The sequence below is a fragment of the Alnus glutinosa genome, chromosome 1 (genome assembly GCF_958979055.1).
Source record: "Alnus glutinosa chromosome 1, dhAlnGlut1.1, whole genome shotgun sequence".
NCBI lineage: Eukaryota > Viridiplantae > Streptophyta > Magnoliopsida > Fagales > Betulaceae > Alnus > Alnus glutinosa.
This window is the reverse complement of record NC_084886.1, coordinates 11051990-11068402: the sequence shown is the minus strand read 5'-3', so window position 1 is coordinate 11068402 and position 16413 is coordinate 11051990. Positions and strand designations below refer to the sequence as shown.

The 16413-nt window shown below is 35.9% G+C and overlaps 1 protein-coding gene across 1 annotated transcript; it reads right to left on the bottom strand.

Annotated features, from left to right (window-relative positions):
• Positions 1-376: 376 nt before the first annotated feature.
• On the bottom strand, positions 377-16292 carry LOC133858521 (uncharacterized). The gene is made up of 14 exons (XM_062293998.1): positions 16181-16292; positions 16055-16095; positions 15841-15952; positions 14822-14904; positions 12230-12295; positions 10726-10826; positions 9162-9280; positions 8463-8503; positions 6678-6766; positions 5601-5778; positions 5402-5522; positions 4530-4570; positions 1737-1865; positions 377-992 (listed from the first exon to the last, which is right to left on the bottom strand). The coding sequence occupies exons 1-14, from the start codon at positions 16236-16238 to the stop codon at positions 858-860; spliced, it is 1314 nt and encodes a 437-aa protein (XP_062149982.1). The 5' UTR covers positions 16239-16292; the 3' UTR covers positions 377-857.
• Positions 16293-16413: the final 121 nt, after the last annotated feature.

Below are 16413 nucleotides of genomic sequence, written 5' to 3'. Positions count from 1 at the left end.
TGTCAGGAAAAACTTTAGCAAATATACAAGTTGCCAAATGTACGTATTTGATGATTTGCGAATGAGAAATGCTCTACTATTTTAACTCCAAACGGGTTGGCTCAAGTGGTAAGGGTTTTGATCTTTGTGATAGTTCCATGAAGTCTAAGGTTCGAATCCCCTTAAATGCAAACAATTACTTGGAACTAGCTCGTCCGAAGTATTACTTGATCTGTGTAGAATAGGAGCTAGCCACGTGTCCAAGGTTTACTTGACAGAGGTGGATACACGAATTGGTCCTGCCTTGGAGGGGTTTCTCATCATAATAAAAAATAAAAAAAGAAAGAAGAGAGAGAAAGTAATGATAAATTCCATACATTTAATCATTTATCATTCATTTCAAACTGACTAACGTAACGTGTTTATTAGTGTATTTTGAGTAATGGACGGCCATAATTTGTGCGCCTTAACTCATATTTCTGTAGCATGTAACATATAATTGCATAGATTGCATAAATTGCCATGAAACACCTGTTGAGAAAGTATGCTTTTTATGAATTGACAAGGTTGAAGAAATGTTGAAATGCTGAAAATGTTGGTAGCCTTGATAGCATAGTTTGAAAGGGTATAGCCATCAGAGCCCTCCATTTTATGCGCAAGCCCACCTCTGCATATCTTGCTTCTCATCTAGTGCATGCATCGCAAGTGCCCTTCTCTTCAAAGAGTACTCCATCAAATCAATTCTTGGATGCCAACAGAACTCTCATCCCTCTCTTCAAAGCCTAAGCACGGCCAGATATTCTCAACCAGAAAGCATCCATGGAAATAGCGGTGCGGTTGCCAGATATCAGGAATTTGTTATGACGCATGCCAGCCGTCTATTTAGTGTTATGTGTTGGGACGCTAAGATAAAACTTTGTATTCTTAAAGTCATCGAGAAGTGGGTTGTATCCACCCTTCGTTCTTGTCTTTGATGGCACGCCAAACTCTTCCATGAATGAAGACGTATCAAGCTACACCAATTGAAAAAATAATTGGGCAAAATAATGAAATTAACTGAAATTTTAAAACTTATTACATATACAGGAGCAGATACTGAAGAAAACTGTCAGCTAGATAAGCACTGAGGCTGATTTTATCATAAGAGCAGATCTAGAAGGAAATTTCCAGAAAATAAATGCAACTGTTTCCTTTCTGCAGTTTGGTTAGACTAATATATATTTGCTAACAATTATGGGATAACTTGAAAAGTAAAATGAAGTGGTTGACATCATTAACCCCATTTCAGGGATGTCTCCCTAAACATATTGGTCAACGCACAAATCTTTCATCTCATATTATGCCATATATTTTTAATCGATATTGGCACCCAACATTACACATTATACAGACCCTCTCCAATTAGGGCTAAGAAATTCCATTCCCCATGATTTCATTTTCAATCAAAATAAACAGTAACTGAACTCCTAATACATTTAGCAAAAAAAGAAAGAAACAAACAAACAAAAAGATAGATATGGATGCAACTTTTTTCTAGGAAGATTGGTATTCTAGGCATCAGTGACTGCCAGAATTCCTAAACAATGCCAATCATAGCACCATATGAACTTTCCAATGTTGAGAAAAGGGCATTGTTTTCCATGTATTCATGAACACAAGCAAGCCAAACAGAACAAAATTTAGTGCTACCGAGTCCTGAGTTTTTATCTTATGGATGTGAGAAATAGAAACGCTGGAATTTAAGAGAACCAACTTACTGTAATAGTACGCCTCTTCCTCCCTTGCTTGGATGATTGATCTTTGTGCAATTTCAACCATCCAGAACAGTAATGGTCCATACATTCCAAAAGCCAAAAGTCGGTGGGGAAAAATATGTCAGCATCACCCTGCAATAGAAACGACCACACGCATGAAATGGACCATCAGATTACCATTTTTCTAATGGTAAACCATTTGATGAAGCCAAGATTTTCAGTTCAAGGAATCTTTATGGAGCTTTGGATGTATGATGTTAGGTGTAGATTTTCAACTATAGGATGCGAAGTTCTCTCTTTCGTGTAGGTTTACAATGATGGTACTAATTTGGTAGGAAGAAATTTGAGAAGTGATGGGAATCAGAAAAGGGCTATGCAGGTGGTGGGTATTCAGATCCTCCGACCCCAACCCTTGACTATAGTGGGTGATCCTTGGTGGACCATCCTGTGGCAGTCCAGATCAATATGGACATTTGATATTAGTATCACAGGAAGATTTTACTCATAATCCTAATTAATTGGATTTTCTTAAAATTCGAAATGAGGGTAATAAGAAAGATAGCAGATAATTTAGCAGGAGTGACCTCAAAAGAATAAGAAGAAGAAGCAGAAAACTCACTAATTAGCAGCTTGTATTTTTATTAAGCAGTTTATAATTACGTTTGTAAGCACTGGACCCTTAACCATAAAAGCAACATTAGTCGATGTTCAAATGATTATAGTTCTCCAGCTTTATTTGCACATTAATTATTAAGTGGCAATATTATCCACGTTGTCATGTCTATAAGTTGTGTTGGCATATTCCATTGAATTGAAGAATTATCACATCAGGAACTGTGTTGTCTAAGTCTAAGTCCAGTGACTTGTGTCATACATGAATTGAAGAATTATCGCATTTCCTCATGAAGACACCGTCATGAGCTTACAAATTGATCTCAATTATTTAGGATGGTCAGTATTCATCAAAAAATTATTTAGGATCATAAGTAACTTAGAAACCTAGAGCTTTAACTTTAAAGTGACGTGAGTTGAATAATGAATGGTTAAAGTTTTGAAACAATTAGGCTTAAATTTTCACAAACTGTTCGTTGGATTTTGAACAGTAACATTATCACTTAAATGGTGGCCTCAAGCTGAGAAACAGAATGCCTCACTAGAAATGCAGTCAAATCCTATTATAATGTAGATATAAAAAACTCACAACACGAGAGTATCATTTGAAAAATGTTTGATAGATCATTTGATTCATGAAAAAATACGAATCAAAAGATTCTATGGAATCCTGAAAGAGGGAAAGATCGTGCGAGCCCGAACAGATTGGACAGAATCAAGTTTGAACATGGTGCTAAAATTTTGTCAAACAGATTATACCATTTGTTAGAATATTAACTATAAATAATTAAATTTTCCCCGTGCTTCCACTTCCTCTTGCCTCGAGATCATGCCTTTTTTACTCGACTCGCTCTCTGGTGCTAAAATTTTGTCAAACAGATTATACTAGTTAGAATATTAACTAAAAATAATTAAATTCACTATTTTCCGTAAGCTAAAGTTTTTGGGATAATTGATAATTTAATACCATTCAAATCGTGTTCGAAGCCTGTTCGAGCTAGAAATTAAAACAAATATCAAATTTGTTATGTTCGAAACACGTTCCGTAATTGTTTGAATGCCAAATCTATAAATCCTGTTTTATAACTATGCCATTCGAACTCATCATGTTCCATCGAATGCCACACAGCTTTTCTAAAATATTCCATGCAATTTTTAGGAATTTTTCTTAAGGCTCTATAAATACCTTCTTCTCCTTGCGAGCTAGGTAGTTACTCTAACATCAAGAGAGTAATGAAGAGCATATTAGAGAGAAAATTATGAGTCTTCTTGAGAGAAAAAAGAGAAACTCAGTATTTGTTGAAAAATATTAAGAAAGCTTGAGAGAGAGAGAGAGAGAGAGGATGCAAAACCAGTGTGCTTAGAGTTAGAGATTTAAGTTCTTTCTCTTGAGTGGTGCGTCTCTAGAAATCATCTTAGTACCTAAAACCACATGTGGAGACCGCTTCTACACTATGACAAGTAATGATAGAAGGATTCTGTCAAGGATGCTAAGGAGTCGGCATACATGGAGAACGTATAGAAGGGTTAACCCGTGATATCAATGAATGAAGAAAGAGGATCATGGAATTTTGGTCAGTGAACAAGTGTGAATAGTACAACGTGAGTCTTGTGGAGTTTGAGTCACTGAATAAGTCTATATGCAAGTTCAGTAAGTCTTGTACACGTTTTTCCCCAAATAGTGATATCATTTTCCATGGTTTTGGGTTTTTCTCATAAAAAACTTCTCTTGTGCCATGCGTGATGAATATTTTCAATACATGTTGATTATAGTAAGCCATATTATAGTGTTGACATATTACTCTTGCAATAGTTTATCATTTATTTGTCGTGCATATTACTCACACGTGTTATAACTGATCTTGGATATTTTCGCATATTGTAGTTAGGCAATTGGCACTTAGGAATTTTTATTGAACTGCGTGTGAAAAGTGTTTAATTGGTAAGATTGCTCAGTAGGATGTGCTCACACCTCCCCCCCCTCAAGGTCAAGCTGGTAGTTCAACTTTTCACATATAGCTTCTCTGACTTCTCATTCATAATTACAGAAGTTCACTTAGTTAAAGGAAAAAAATAGGCACTCATCATTGGCAGTTTATTTGAGGTAATCAATGGCATTTCATATGATAATACATAATTATAAAAATAATGAAAAAAAGAAAAAAGAAAAAAGATTTACCACACCTTTGCATCCAGATAACTGCAATAGTCCAAGCTTCTTCCATCTTTCTGCAGATCGGGAGGTAAACCAGGTCAAACTAAAATTGTTGGCTGGTATTCATGTATTTGGTATGCTATTGTGTCTTGCATCTTCGAAAAACTAAAATAAATAACCTATGATGACAACAAGAATATAAAATTTGGAATTTCCAACAGTTACTTTTCTACTCTTTAGGATCAGGTAATGATAACTCCAACAGACTTCTTAGTTCTTAATTTGGATGTCCCACAAACCAGTTGAACTATGGAAAATATTTTTTGGAAAGAAGAATGACTCAGTAGTTGCTCAATTATCCTTCATTACTATTCGTTTTTTTGATCAATGGATTATCCTTGATTACTTAACAATGTAGTCACCATGTATAAATGTTAGTCAAGTCGTTTCAGTTAACAAAATTATGCAGCTTGTGGTTTGAAGATGTGGAATGAAGTAGTTGTTTGCCACAAGGTTTACAGTAGAAGTGATAAGTTCAAGAACGAGGAAAGGAAGCTTACTGAGTATCCTTTTTCATCGATACAAATAGGGACTCCTATTTTTGAACACTCACTTAATAACAATTATGGTTGTAAGTGCTGATATGAATAGAGAACCTTTTTTCTCACCCCCTCAACCCCAAGAAAAAAAAAAAAAAAAAACCCTCTCTCTTCTTTCTTTAAATATGGAAGAGCAATATGGGTAAGTTACACGTTGACATATGTAATTTGGGCAGATAAAATACGCAAAGCCTTCAATTTGCTGCATATCTAAACAGATTCTGTGAAACCCAATTATGTTTCAAAATGAGCCGCATTAATTTGGCATGGGCCTCGATAATAATTCCAATAAGAAAAAGAACATGCCTTGGTTGAAACCAATGGAGCTCTTTCGCCCGGTATCCTCACATCAGGTAGGTAACTAAAGTCTGAAGCAATCAAAGACATCTTCGGTAGCACCTCATGCAATACCTCTAGCAGTTTCTGCAATTATGGAAGTAGTATTTCTGTTAGAAGTAGAAAATATTGAAGAAAAAGAGACCTACCAAACATTTTTCTTACCAAGCAACCGGTTGGTAGCCAACACCTTCGAGGTTTGGGAGAAACTTTAGACCAAATGCTTCTTGCCATTTTTATTGCACTACTTTGACTGCTATGATTTTTGTCCAAGTCAATAATCTCAACGCACCGCTTAATTAGGGAGTCTTGTAATGGCTTATACAACTCAGAGAGTGTTTCCCTATTAAAAGAAGAAACTTGGATCAGTGTGGATTTAACTCAGGGTATCCCACAGCTGGCGAAACATGAAGACATGCAGAACTTCCAGGCATAAGGCAAACATAATTCTCAAATGCCCCTTCCAGAATAAAACATAAGCAGAAACAATTTATACCGATCCTAATCCTTGCTTTTGTGGATGAAAAGATAAGTTGAGTCAACAAAACAATTGTAATTTCCCTAGTAGTTGAATAGATGACATGGCAAGCCACAACGCACCATGCTCTTGACCTTTGTGGTCATAGTTGCACAGAGATTTTATCACTGAAGTTCGAAACCCTTCATTAGCTGTCATTAATAAACTAGAAGGCTGCGGTGGAGTTACAAACCCTCAAAATCTTAACCAGCTTCCAACTATTGTAAAATTAAATATTCACAATCATCGAAAGTATTTAAATATGTAAAATGCTTATAAAAATGTGATACCTCCATGAATTGCCACAAAAGATGTGCTTAGCTTTTGAAGAGAGAGTATCTTGCGAGTCAGAATGGAAAAATGAAATTATCAGAAAGTAAGATGTTCAATGAAAGGACCCTCCTTTTCTATCTGATGGTAATAGCATCGTGAGTCTATATAAAAGGATAAAGGCCGATATCTTATTAAAAATGTACAAGAGGGTAAGACTGACAATAGTTCGTGCATTTGTATGCACATATTACATTAAGGAGTTACGTTAAGACTAGAAAACTATTTCACCATGAATCCTCAATTGAGAAATCCCACTCAACCTCTTTCTATGCTGAGTTTCAGCTTGAAAGATAATGAAGCAATTCAATACCATTTCATTATGTGTGAAACACAAATATACAAGTTGCAAGAAAGAATTTAGAGATATCTCTGGGTGCCTGCATACTTTGTACCTATCACGTTGCTTCTCAACCCATACTTCCATCCAAGGAGAAACTTGATTTTCTGAATAGAGAAGATCATGTGGAAGATTATCAAGCACCTGTAAAAAATAAATTAATAAATTTGCCTTTTGGGACAAATCTGATCTACAATGTCCACCCATATAATATGCAAAAAGCAGGATAAGCCGCACGCCGGAACCCCTATCCACCCCCCTTGTGCATCTGCATGTCCATGTTTGCACATGCATATATACACACAGACTCTTATGACAAACAATTTCAAGAATGAGGCAATAAAGTAACATCAAGAAAATTAGGTGTTTAGTTTAGATGTCCTTAATGACACTAATTCAACTTTTCTTCAACCAACTAAACATCTTGCTTAGAAAAAAATAAAAAACTAAACACCTTGCTGTGGGATAGTAAAGATGTTCATCTCAATGTTGTTAAAAGCTCAAAGTGCACTTAAGCGTGAAGGCCTCATAGTTCTTAGGTGCAAAGCTTCATTGAAGTAAAGTGCACATTTTTTTGAATTACAATGTTTAATTATTTCCAAAATAAATTCTTTTGATAAGTAAAAGCCAATCCCATTAAAAGAGTGAGGCGGCCCTTAGTACATTGGGAGTATACAAAAGGAAACGCCTAGCTAGAGAAACGAGTAAGAAAATCAAGACAGCTAAAAGATAAAGGGAACACATAAGTCGTAATCCAAAGATACAAAGTGTGATAAAATGAGGATAAAAGCTCCTCAAATGTCTTCTTTACATCCTCAAAGCTCCGGTTATTTCTTTCCTTCCATAAGCACCAAAAAAGGCGAGTGGGTGCCATTTATTTCCAAAATAAATGTTCATAAGATAGAATAAAAAAGCTTAAAAAATCAGATAGTGATTTACTTGGCCTACTAGCTCATATGACAGAGGGTTGTGCAACTTGTAGGGGTTGCTGGTCTACAATTCCTACGTAGGCTATTTAAAATTCTTGAAATTTATACGTAATAAATCCAAATGAAATTAGCAAAGGGCAGCAACGAACCTAATTTCTACATGTTAGACTATTGGCCTGTGCTTTCCAATATATTTTCTCATGTTTTCTTAAATATGCCCAACCATGGTAAAGCACATGGTTCTACAAAATATAACTGAAAAGCATGTGAAAATAGAGTGACTATTACTAGTAAATTGTCATTCTTAATTGGGATCCAAAATAAATAATTTGCAGTTTTGGATCTACGAAACGGAAATCGTGGTTGAGCATGATCTCTTTAGTGACAATTAGAGATGGTTGTTTCAACAAGGTCTCGAGGTAGAGTGTGTGGTGCTGTTCTTGCATGGGAACTTACGCAAGAGGTCTCTCACATATTATGGTGGATTGTTGGCACGTGGCAAAGAGGATGGGTCACAGGTTATTGGCTTGGCAATATTGAAGTTGAGATTGTTATAGTTGAAACATGCAAAATATTCGTAAAAAACTAATATTTAGTAGGTGCAGTGTGTTGGTCAACATTAAATTCTTGGCCAATTTACTCTATAGCTCCATTACCAATGTCAAGTATGTGAAGAAAACTCAAGTGTTCAAATGTCCCTCATGATATTGCTTCAACTCTTTAAAAGCAATCACATGTTTCACATGCATCAATACGTCAGAAACATGAAACATGTGAGTAAACAACAATAATTGGCAGCAACCAATGAATTTCATTCAACTTTGGATACTTTGCAAAATTTAATCTATTAACTCCAGTAGCAACATTTTGTCACTAAGATGAAACTGAAACAAATCAAAGATCAAACATACCTCAAGCATTATTACCCAACATGGTTGTTGCTCCACATCTCCTGTTAATAAACAGAAACTAGCTTTAATTTCTAACTTTATGATAGATATGTGAGAGATGCACATTTTGAAGAAAAGTATGCATGCGAAGCATATAGAATAACTGCTAATTGTGCAATTGGAGCAGTAAACTGCTCAGAGAGGGGGATTGTGTTTGGTTGATGATTTTGTTACTTGTTTGCTTAGGCAGCAGTGTGCTTCTGTCTAGTTTGTTCATGTCTCTGCTGCTAAGAGGTGTGGCTGTATGCCTTTGGAACCCTCTGGATGTGTGTGCATCTTGAACTGTTGTATTCTGATTGTTTTTTTGACAGAATATTTGAGAAGTGCATCCATAAGTGCACAAATCTACAAGGAGCACAATGACTCACAGCAGTTAATCTGCTCTATTGAAATAAAAATTATAGAAACATTTCAAGTAGGATAAGTAATAAGACAATCTATGACAGTCTTTGAGGTGGAGTGACCAAGCTTAAAATATATATGTAATCTAACACAGATGTTAATGTGAGAAATAGAAAAGTTTAAGGCAAATGTACTACTTATTTTGATAATGATAGAAGAATGCTTATCACTTCTGTGAAGTTTTAAGTATACAAATTGCGCAAACTCAGTCCTATCAGAAGCATCTGAAGTAAGGAAGAACATGTAAAGACAACTTACCCCATCCACTCCTGTCAGCAGCATCACGGCATTCTACTCTAAACTTTGACAAGTGACTACGAACTTCTCCAACAGTTTCTCTTTGTATCTCAGCCAATGAAGGACTGATTTCCACTGAGCTGCAGTTACATATGTGATTGCAGTCACTACTGATTATAGATCTTAGAACAAGAGTACAAGACAAACATAAATAGAAATTTATGGAGGCAGGTTTACCACTGGCTTATTTAGGTGAATTCAAAACACTCAAGAATGATAAGGACCAATATATTAAAAAAAAAGAAGGGGGTGGGGGGGGCGGGGGGGGGGGGGGGGGGGGGGGGGGGTGCGGGTGGGGGGGTTAACTACACTTAACCCCCCTCAACTACCACTCATTTACACATTGCCCCATGAACTACCATCATATCAACCCGCGCCAACTCCCAATCGTTGGTACAAAAAATCCTTTCCATTAGCTGAGCTAGTTAAATTAGACGGAAAAACGAGCACGACACATGTTCCAATTTTTAACGTGAAATGACAAAAATACCTTCAGTTTATGAGCTAAATTTACTTTAAAAACCTTCAAGTTACAAAAAGAGAGGGGGGGGGCAAAAATGGGTGGTTCAGCCACCCCCAAGTAATAATTCGGGGTGGCCAAGTCACCCCTAGGGGGTGGACCGGCCACCCCAACACTTTTGGTGGTGGCTCGGCCACCCCATGTGATTAAAGGGTGGTCAATCCACCCCCAAGTACCTGGGATGGCCACCCGTGGTTTGACCACCCCTCTTGTGTTTTTTTTTTTTTGACTTAAAATGTCCAGATTACCCTAAACTATCATTAGCCTCCTCAAGCTACCATTTCAATGGAATTTGGCCAATCCATTATATGTTGGTCTTAAAATGAATAGAAAATAGCGTACATTACTTACATGTGCATATTTTAGACTTGAAACACCCAAATTCTCTTGATTTTGGAGAAAAATCAATCAGAAAAATCAAGAACTATTGATGTAATGTAGTCGAGGGTGCTTTTGGCGGGTTTAGGGTTTGGACTATGGGTCTTGGTGTCTCGGCTGTTTGTAGGGTTTTGCGGGTTTTTTCTTTTGTCTTTTTGCTTACTCGTATTTGGTTTTCTTTGTATACTTCTTGTATACTTAGGAACGCCTTACACTTTTTTATTTATATATTTCTTTGATTACCTATCAAAAAATATGAATGGTGGGCTGAGGGAATGGTGGGCTGAGGGAATGGTGGGCTGAGGCTATGGTAGGCCTAAGTTCAGATCTTAACTTGGGGAGGGGGGGTTCAAAGACTGGTAGAAAAAGGCAATAACCTTTTTTGATAAATGGTTTCAAAAAAGGTTATAATTCCTATTCATGCAAAAGATGTTTACCTAAGCATTAAATCTGGCCTAAGATTGAATTACATAATACACTAGTATCTCAAATATAATGAGACAGAAACTATTGTTTGGAGAAACCATGTGGATTCATGTATCATGAGGGTAGCATGAATAAAATGGGGCTAGCATATGAATATCTAACTTATATTATGGTAAATAGAGGTATGGTCAATGCACATACATGTAAGTCATGTTGTTGTAAACTCTAGCAGGTCCATTCAACATTATGTAATCCATTATACCCTTCGCACAAGTTCCTGATCCACCACCAATTTCATATATCTGAGTGCACATTATAAAACAGCAAAATCAACTTTTAGATTTAATGTATCAAACAAGAAGATAAATACACAAACAAAGAAAAATGGGAGGGATCAGTTAATGGCATGGTAATTTCCAACTGAAGAAATATTTTAGTTAAAGATTATAAAGATAAATCCAAAATCTTGTATGAAACGTGATTCACAGAAACGGAGAGAAGTTTAAACAGGATACACATTATTGACTAATAACTAAGTGGTTCACATTTTTCTTTTATGGTAACTAATAACTAAATGGTTCAGATGCAGGATGGCAAGTTAAAAAAATAATAAAAGACATGGATCGTGATTAATGTTCATAATACTGTAGCTGATTATTGTCACAGTACTGTAGCACAAATACTGTTTATAATATGGTAGCAGTCTGAAGCATTTTAGGTTATTTAAAGGTATTTGAGCCTTTTTGGTTTTTTTTTTTTTTTTTGATAAGTAGCCTTTTTGGTTTTTTTTGATTATATACAGTTAGGACTAATCTAAATTAAGGGTCATGATTTATTGTTCCAAGGGTTTTAGGGTTTGGTCTTCTTGTTAAAAGAAGATCATCACATCATTGTAAGACAATTGACTTTTAATAATAGAACATTTGCATTTTTCATTCCTTCAAGGACTCTAAGGTTTGCTTTTTTTGCCTTTATTTCCCTCTAAGAAACTTAGACTTCGACAGAAATTGAAGTAAATTTTTCTCTTGTCATGCTTCCAACTGCAATAGGTTCACAAACATGCAAAAAGTATTATTTGGAGAAACGAGATGATATATGTCCTAGCAATTTAAAGCTTTTTAAATTTTTTTTGATATCTGATATTGTCACCAAAGTATAAAATAGTGACTAAAACTGATCGCTTCATTTCTAAATATAAGGCTCTAAACCTATGCATCTATGACATAACCCCTAAGCAGCAAACATATTAGCTTACATCTATTGCTAGTGTTGCTAGGCAGCAGTGAAGACATTGATTCACCTAGCATGCCCGTCATGGGGGGAACCATATTCGACAAAATATTGAGCAAGTGCTGCAGTTAGGTGAAAACTTCTGGCCTGTAGAAACAAGCTGTTTATTTACACATGGCATTTATTAAAGAACATAAAATATCTTCCTGTGGAGGCACCATTTAACACCCATGCACTGATCACTTTTCTTAAGATTTTGGTTAGGCATAATCAGATCCATGTTATTGTACAAATACGTGATCAAGAAATAAAGCTTCCAAATATCATAGAATGATTTCAAAATATGAATTTTGAAATAGATATGGAAGTTCAGATCAACTTAAATACATAAGCAATAAGAATATAATGTAACAATATGTGCAAGATCTGAGGTGATCTATGCGGCAGGAGGTTATGAAAACTGGAGGGAGCTTACTTTTAATGGAACTGAAAGATTAGTAGTTCGCATTATGGCTTCAGCAATTCCATGTGCATACCAAGGCTGCAAAAAAGAAAGTTTCATAAAAAACTAAAAGTAGAAACCAAATATATATACCTAAAAGGCATATGAAACAAAAAGAATTCCGAATCACTCACATGGACAGAGCTTGATTTGACAAATTTAAAGCACAGTGAAAGATTTCATTCAACAGTGACCACTACGAGTATAGAAAATAAATAAAATGCCAATCATGTAATCATGTTCCACTTTAATCCCCTGATTGCACTGCGGCTGCATTTTGTTTCGACGTAAAATGATTTCTACTTTTGATCGAAAATATTTTCGGGGATAATCATTGATTTTCTATTGTTTGGTTATTATCCAAAAAATAATATAGAAAATGTTTTCAGTTGTTTGGTTGGTAAGAAAAATATATTTCTATCATAACTAGAAATCACTCAAAATTGTCGAACAATGCCAAATATCACCACTAACAATACAAAAAAAAAGAAAAGAAAAAGGCACACTTCACAAAAACCACTAGATAGGAAAGGAGGATTGCAACGAGGGGAAGGTAGTTTTTTCTTCTTTTTTTTTGGAGGGGGAAGGGAGGAGTTGTTGAGGGCTGCAACACAGGAGGGAAGGGAGCAATCATGAGGGGTGGGAATGGGTAGGTGGGTAGATGGGTAGGGGATGCTAGACGACAGGTGGAGGAGAGTGATGTCAGGGGAATGGGGCGGCTGGAATCCTCTATGAAGTTAATGGTCAGCATAGAGAGAAGGGTTGAGATAAGGTAGGTGAGATGCCAGACGAGACAGAGAGAAATTGCACCAAGATGGGGGGGAGGATAGCGAGTGAGAGGCATAAAGGGTTGGTGCTAGGGGGAGGGGATTGTTGGGTTCCTCTACAGGTTGGATGGTGCAACGGTTTGAGGAGAGGAGGGTAGGGTATAGGAGAGGGGGGGAGACAAGATCCAAAAAATATTTCCCTGCAGTGGCAAATTTGCTATTAACCAGAAAATCATTTTCTGTTGACCAATGTTTTTTACCGCATCAAAAATTAAAAAATGGAAAAAACATTTTACCCGAAACAAACACGCTCTAAATTTAAGAATATAAATATAAAATTCCATGTCTAAGTTCCAAGCTTTTAAATCATGGCTTCATACTGATTCTGTTTTTCTTGTTTGAAATTTAGCCAGAACAGCCATTCTAACACCAATAAGCATGATTTATTACAGATCATGCAAGGTAACTCCAACGAATACAAGCAAGAATATGGATCAATATGCCGTACAAAATCAGTTAGATCCTCTGAATCATCGAGTAAAATTGTAGAGTTTACATGAAATAACTAATTAGAAATAATAATGTAGTGTTATTTGTAAGACTTGAATATTTTTCCTATTCAACTGGCACATATGCATGATCCTAAACAGATTCCTGGAGACTCCAACATTATCCTTTATAAGCAGAAAATACTATCTCACTTCTAAAACCATGATTAATTAGATTGACATGTAAAGACACCATTCATTTTTCCCTATTGACATCAGTCTCTAGGTGAATAATGTTCGTTTCCTAGACTCTCCTCACTGGCCCAAAAACTTAATATATAGCACCTCAGTTTCACATTGAGAAGAGAAATAGCCCACATAAGGTGGATAAATTACAAAGGCACTCGTGGATGTTAAGTCCCACATTGGTTTCCTACTAGATAAAACTGAGTTTTATAAGTAATTCTAGAGAGTTCCAAATTAACTAGTCTTTTTGAAGTGATAGTACAGATGTGATAAGCATTTTCCCTAGGTTGTTATAAATGGTAACAGAACAACCTAGTAATGCCATGTGGTATTGGAGCACTGCATGACGTACCTCTGACGAGGATGTCGGAGATTTAAGGAAGAGAGATTGTAACACCCAATCCCGCATTAAGAAGATGAATTGCCCACATAGAATGAGTAAATTATAAAGGCACTCATCGGTGTTAAGTCTCACATTAATTCCTTACTAGGTGAGATTGAACTTTATAAGTGATTTTATGTAGCTTCAAATTGACTAGTACTTTTGGAGTGATAGAGCATATGCGACTAGCATTTTTCTTAAGTCGTTACATAATATCTCTCATATTTAGTGTTTTATAAAGAACCGCACTAACTTTCCATTTAGTGATCCTGTCAGAAAATTGTAAAGGTGTGACCAAATAGTTATAACAGGACAAAGAAACAGCAAAAAAAATACAAGACTACTAGGTTCTAGACCATGACCATTTTGGTATTTCCTGTGTATTTTTCTACCACCTTATAATTCATCCAAAAAAAAAAATCTACCACCTCACAACAAATATTGTTGAACAGCAAAGAAACTAACTAGTCGAAGAATATAGAGAAGGGATAGGCAAAAGGTTGACACCAACTTTTGTTTGGAAAATTACTCAGAAATAGTGTTAGAAAATAACAAGATTATCCTTAGCTAAATGAAAATTATAAGAAATTTAGAACCTAATTTTTTTATTTATACGGGATTGAATTTCTTTATGCCGTCACAGAGAGAGAGAGAGAGAGAGAGAGAGAGAGAGAGAGAGTACCTTAAAAAGCTCCACAGGAGTAAACCATGCTATGCCACTCCGCTTGTATATATCATCCAGGTATTTCATATAAACTTTCCTACCTAAAATATGCAAAATGTTCAGTGTATTAGGTCAATGTCGACTTCAAGCACTGCCAACAGCCTAGCATTTCTGTTCAATATTGGATTGGAGAAGAGTATCTTGAGTAAAAGCGTGAAATATTTTGTAAATCCATTAAAAAAAAAAAAAAAAAAAAAAAAAAAAAAAAAAGGTGCATACTTTAAGTGCATTCAGCTGATAAGTAATATATGGCAGAGTCACAGAGGCTACAGCTATGAATATCTCGCAGAAGCTAGATAATTCAAAATCCTTCAAAGCTGTCACTGGTGCATCACCAAGATTCAAATTGTTTGCCCTTCGACTTTTCCCGACTGTAACGCTCCAATTTGAATTGCACCATTCCTGAGTAGCCCCTATTCTGACCTTCCTAGCAAAAGAGTATCGATCGTAGAGAAATTTCCCCGATATTGTCCTTTTGTGCTTTTTTAAGCTTCCCACAAACATTTAGACTTCCACAATACTGCCACACATCCACCTCAAGATCCTAAATTCAACTACACTAGATTCTCCAATATCTCATTGCTTAACTACAGGCATCCTCTACCATACAGCATAACTAACTTTATTACCCTCTCGGACACCTTCAAACATTAACTAAAAAAAGACATTTGGCATTTACAAACAGTCCAAAAGACTCCTCCATTTAATCAACTCCACTCTAATTCTATAAATGGGTTCTCTTCAATATCCATTACATTGAAAATCAATCCATTCCAACATTGTTTATTAGTTATTAAGCATTAATTACATAAAACCAATCGCAGAAAAGCTTATAGATAATCCATTCAATCATTTTTTCTTGAATTACGCATGAATTCCACAACACCAGATCACAATGTACACACCACAAAAAAATAAATAAATAAAAGATTCTAACAAAATGCATCCAATTGTGAAATCAGAAATCCTAGAAGCACCTTCGAGCTGATTGAACTTAATGCTTTTCTCGAGCACGCCAACTGACCCCGATCTTTGAGAGAAGTAGCCATGTTTTGGGTCGTAAAGCGCAGAATGTATGAAATCCCGAACCTGCCCAATAGAAGAGCAATTTTCCGAGAAACCCATCATTTGAATTCGCAGAACATGAATGGAAAGATAGAGAAAATGGTAGAAACAGAGACAATGGCTTACGAGGATCGGTTTTTCGCCCACAATGTGCGTGGAGAACAGGGCTTCAAAAAGAGGAGGAAGTGAAAGTTCAGATGGAATCACTGCAGAGAAATGAATGTTAGAGAGAGAGAGAGAAAGAGAGTATACCTTTGGGAGTGAAGAAGAGAAGAGGAAGCCTCTTGGTGGTGAAAGCGCGAGAGAACATTTCTTGAGCTCTGTTATCAGGTGGGTTCTGTGTTCTGTTGAAGACAAGCGAGCCTTAAAGGCTTAAACCCCTTTGCCAGGGTTTTTATTTTTAATTTTTTCCTTGCTATTTTTGTTGTTATTTTTTAATTATTATTATTGTTATTATTGGGAAGATTTTGAACTCAATATCAATT

Excerpts from the sequence above, each read along its gene's own strand:
- LOC133858521 (XM_062293998.1), bottom strand. The coding sequence starts at position 16,238 with ATGTTCTCTCGCGCTTTCACCACCAAGAGGCTTCCTCTTCTCTTCTTC. Across the intron at positions 14,905-15,840 it reads TAAGTTCAATCAGCTCGAAG|GTAGGAAAGTTTATATGAAA; the intron begins GTGCTTCTAGGA and ends TGCATATTTTAG. Across the intron at positions 8,504-9,161 it reads TGCTGACAGGAGTGGATGGG|GAGATGTGGAGCAACAACCA; the intron begins GTAAGTTGTCTT and ends GTTTATTAACAG.